The sequence below is a fragment of the Ammospiza caudacuta genome, chromosome 27 (genome assembly GCF_027887145.1).
Source record: "Ammospiza caudacuta isolate bAmmCau1 chromosome 27, bAmmCau1.pri, whole genome shotgun sequence".
Lineage (NCBI taxonomy): Eukaryota > Metazoa > Chordata > Aves > Passeriformes > Passerellidae > Ammospiza > Ammospiza caudacuta.
This window is the reverse complement of record NC_080619.1, coordinates 2,729,289-2,732,449: the sequence shown is the minus strand read 5'-3', so window position 1 is coordinate 2,732,449 and position 3,161 is coordinate 2,729,289. Positions and strand designations below refer to the sequence as shown.

Below are 3,161 nucleotides of genomic sequence, written 5' to 3'. Positions count from 1 at the left end.
CCTATTTTTCTTTCCTTCCCCCCTTTTTCCTCTCTTTTCCACTGTTTTTTCCCCTTTTCATTCTTTTCCCTCCCCTCTTCTCCTTCCTTTTTCTCCTCTTTCTCCCTCCCTCTCCTCCTATTTCCTCCCTCTCTTTTTCCACACGTTCAAATACAAATATATACTTAAATTTACAAATGCTATTTACAGGTTTAATTACAAAAAAAAAAAAATCCAAAGAGAAAGAGAGACACCCCTTAGACGTTAATAAATCTAAAAATAAAAAATATATAATAACTCCTCCCCCACCCCACCCCCAAAACAAAAAAATATTTCAGGCCGAAGGGCGGGGGGGGTCACACCGTGGTCTCGCCCTGCTTGCTGTTGGTGAGCCGAGTGTAGAACTTCCTCCAGGAGTGCAGGGTTTTGCCAGACCATATCCAGAACCCCGAGGTGATGCCCACGATCAGAGTCATGAGATACTTGATCATGTAGACGGTGAAGTCGGGGGTCATGCGGGGGGTGAAGTGCAGCGGGCAGGGGATGGCCAAGCTCTTGCAGTTCTGGCTGATCCAGCTGCGCTCCCAGTGCTCGCGGAAGGCCTGCTCGTAGAAGTAGCAGGCGATGACGATGGTGGCCGGCACGGTGTAGAGGACGCTGAAAACCCCGATGCGAACCATGAGCCGCTCCAGCTTCTCCGTCTTGGTGCCGCCGTGCTTCATGATGGTGCGGATGCGGAAGAGGGAGACGAAGCCGGCCAGGAGGAAGGAGGTGCCGATGAAGAGGTAGACGAAGAGCGGCGCCAGCACGAAGCCTCGCAGAGGGTCGATGTTGTTGAGGCCCACGAAGCAGACGCCGCTCAGCAGGTCGCCGTCGATCTGCCCCATGGCCAGGATGGTGATGGTCTTGACCGCCGGCACTGCCCAGGCGGCCAAGTGGAAGTACTGGGAGTTGGCCTCGATGGCCTCGTGGCCCCATTTCATGCCGGCGGCCAGGAACCAGGTGAGGGAGAGGATGACCCACCAGATGGAGCTGGCCATGCTGAAGAAGTAGAGCATCATGAAGAGGATGGTGCAGCCCTCCTTCTTGGTGCCCTGCACCACGGTGCGGTAGCCGTCCTCCTGGAAGCGCTCGTTGCACACCACCCTCTCCTCCAGCACGAAGCCGGCGATGTAGGCCACCGACACCATGGTGTAGCACCCCGAGAGGAAGATGATGGGTCGCTCGGGGTAGCGGAAGCGTTGCATGTCCACCAGGTAGGTGGTGACGGTGAAGAAGGTGGAGGCGCAGCACAGGACGGACCAGATGAGGATCCAGATGCGGGCAAAGCGGATCTCGTCCTCATTGAAGAACATGTGGCCGTCGGGCCGGGTGGGCTCGCAGGGCGCCGCGCAGTCCTTCTCCCCCAGGAACTTGTAGTTGAGGTAGCTGGGCACCTTCAGCGCCCGTGGGCAGTGGAAGGGGTGGTCCAGGGTGGCGTAGCGGGGGGCGCCGGGGGTGCCCTGGCCGGCCAGCGGCGTGGCGCTGGTCAGCAGCGCCGGGGAGCCGCCGTCCTCCGAGTGGTTCTGCCCCACGCAGATCTGCTCGGCGCCGTGCCGGGGGAAGTTCTCGCACCGCAGCCGCTCCGGCCACTGGAAGCCGAATTTGTTCATGAGGGCCTCGCAGCCCTGGCGCGCCCGCTCGCAGATGGAGCGGCACGGCGGGATGGCCTGCTCCAGCACCGTGCACACCGGCGCGTACATGGAGCACAGGAAGAACTTCAGCTCCAGCGAGCACTGCACCTTCACCAGAGGGTAGAACTGGTGGACCTCCAGCCCCGCGTCCTCCTGGTTGGTGTGACCCAGCAGGTTGGGCATGATGGTCTGGTTGTAGGCGATGTCGGTGCAGAGCGGGATGGAGATGGGCTGGCAGAAGCCGTGGTCGGGGATGGAGATGCCCTTCTCGCCGTGCAGCTGGGCCCGGCTCGGCGCCGGCACGCTCAGCCCCGCCAACAGCCAGGCCAGGGCGGGCAGCACGCCGGGGGGGCCCATGGTGCCCCGAGCCGTGCGCCCCGATTTACCGTGCCCGGTGCCCCGCCGCACGGCCGATCCTCCCGTCCGGGGCTGCCGTGCCCGGGGCTGCCTGGACGGCTCCCGGTGACTGGATACGCTCTGGTGCCGCCTGGATGACCCCGGCTGGCCTGATCTGCCGTGCCCGATGCTGACTCGACGGCTCCCGGGGATCAGCTCCTCCGTGGCCGGTGCTGGCGCCGGACGATCCCCGGTGACGGGACGCTCTCAGCTCCCGCCTGGATGGCTCCCGGATCCCCCGTACCCGGCGCTGCCCGGACGGCTCCCGCTGCCCGCTGTCCGCCTACCCCGTGCCCGGCGGGACGGCTCCCGGTGTCTCGATCTCCAGTGCGTGGCGGGACGGCTCCCGGTGCTCGGACGTGGGGCTCCCGGTGCTCCGCGGCGCTGCTCCCGCTGCCCGAACTTGGCGCTCCTGCTGCTCCCGGTGGTGCCGGGAGGGTGGCGGGAGGGGGGTCCCGGGGGGTGCCGGGGGGTGCCGGGGTCCCGGGGCGCGGGGAACAGAGCGACCGCACCGGACGCTCCCGCCGCCTTTGTGCGGGGCAGCGCCGCGTCCCCGCCGGGCGGGGCCAGCGCCGCCCGCCCCGCCCCCGGCCCCGCCCGCTCCACCAATCACATTCAAAAGCCGCGGCCGCCACGCCCACCCCGGCCCGGGCCACGCCCACCAGGCCCCGCCCCCGGCCCGGGGGTCACCGCCCCCCCTCAAAGTTTTTCCGAGCGGGGCGAACCCCCCCGAACCCCCCGCGGGCGGGGTCGGGCCGGGGCCGCGGGGAGCGGGCCTGCCGTGTGCCCCGTGTGCCCGAACGGCAGCGTGGCCCTGTGCCCCGTGTCCCCTGTGCCCCGTGTGCCCGAACGGCAGCGTGGCCCTGTGCCCCGTGTCCCCTGTGCCCCGTGTGCCCGAACGGCAGCGTGGCCCTGTGCCCCGTGTGCCCAGTGTCCTCCGTGCCCCGTGTGCCCCGTGTGCCCGAACCGGAGCGTGGCCCTGTGCCCCGTGTGCCCAGTGTCCCCCGTGCCCCGTGTGCCCGAACGGTAGCGTGGCCTCTGCGCCCCCCTCCGTGTCCCCTGTGCCCTGTGTGCCCGAATGGCATTGTGGCCGCTGCCGCCCGTGTCCCGTGT

The 3,161-nt window shown here is 66.8% G+C and overlaps 1 protein-coding gene across 1 annotated transcript; it reads right to left on the bottom strand.

The window, feature by feature from the left end:
* Positions 1-236: 236 nt before the first annotated feature.
* FZD2 (frizzled class receptor 2) lies at positions 237-2,456 on the bottom strand. The gene has a single exon (XM_058820532.1). It carries the CDS (start codon positions 2,007-2,009, stop codon positions 336-338), a length of 1,674 nt encoding a protein of 557 aa, XP_058676515.1. The 5' UTR covers positions 2,010-2,456; the 3' UTR covers positions 237-335.
* Positions 2,457-3,161: the final 705 nt, after the last annotated feature.

Excerpts from the sequence above, each read along its gene's own strand:
- FZD2 (XM_058820532.1), bottom strand. The coding sequence starts at position 2,009 with ATGGGCCCCCCCGGCGTGCTGCCCGCCCTGGCCTGGCTGTTGGCGGGG.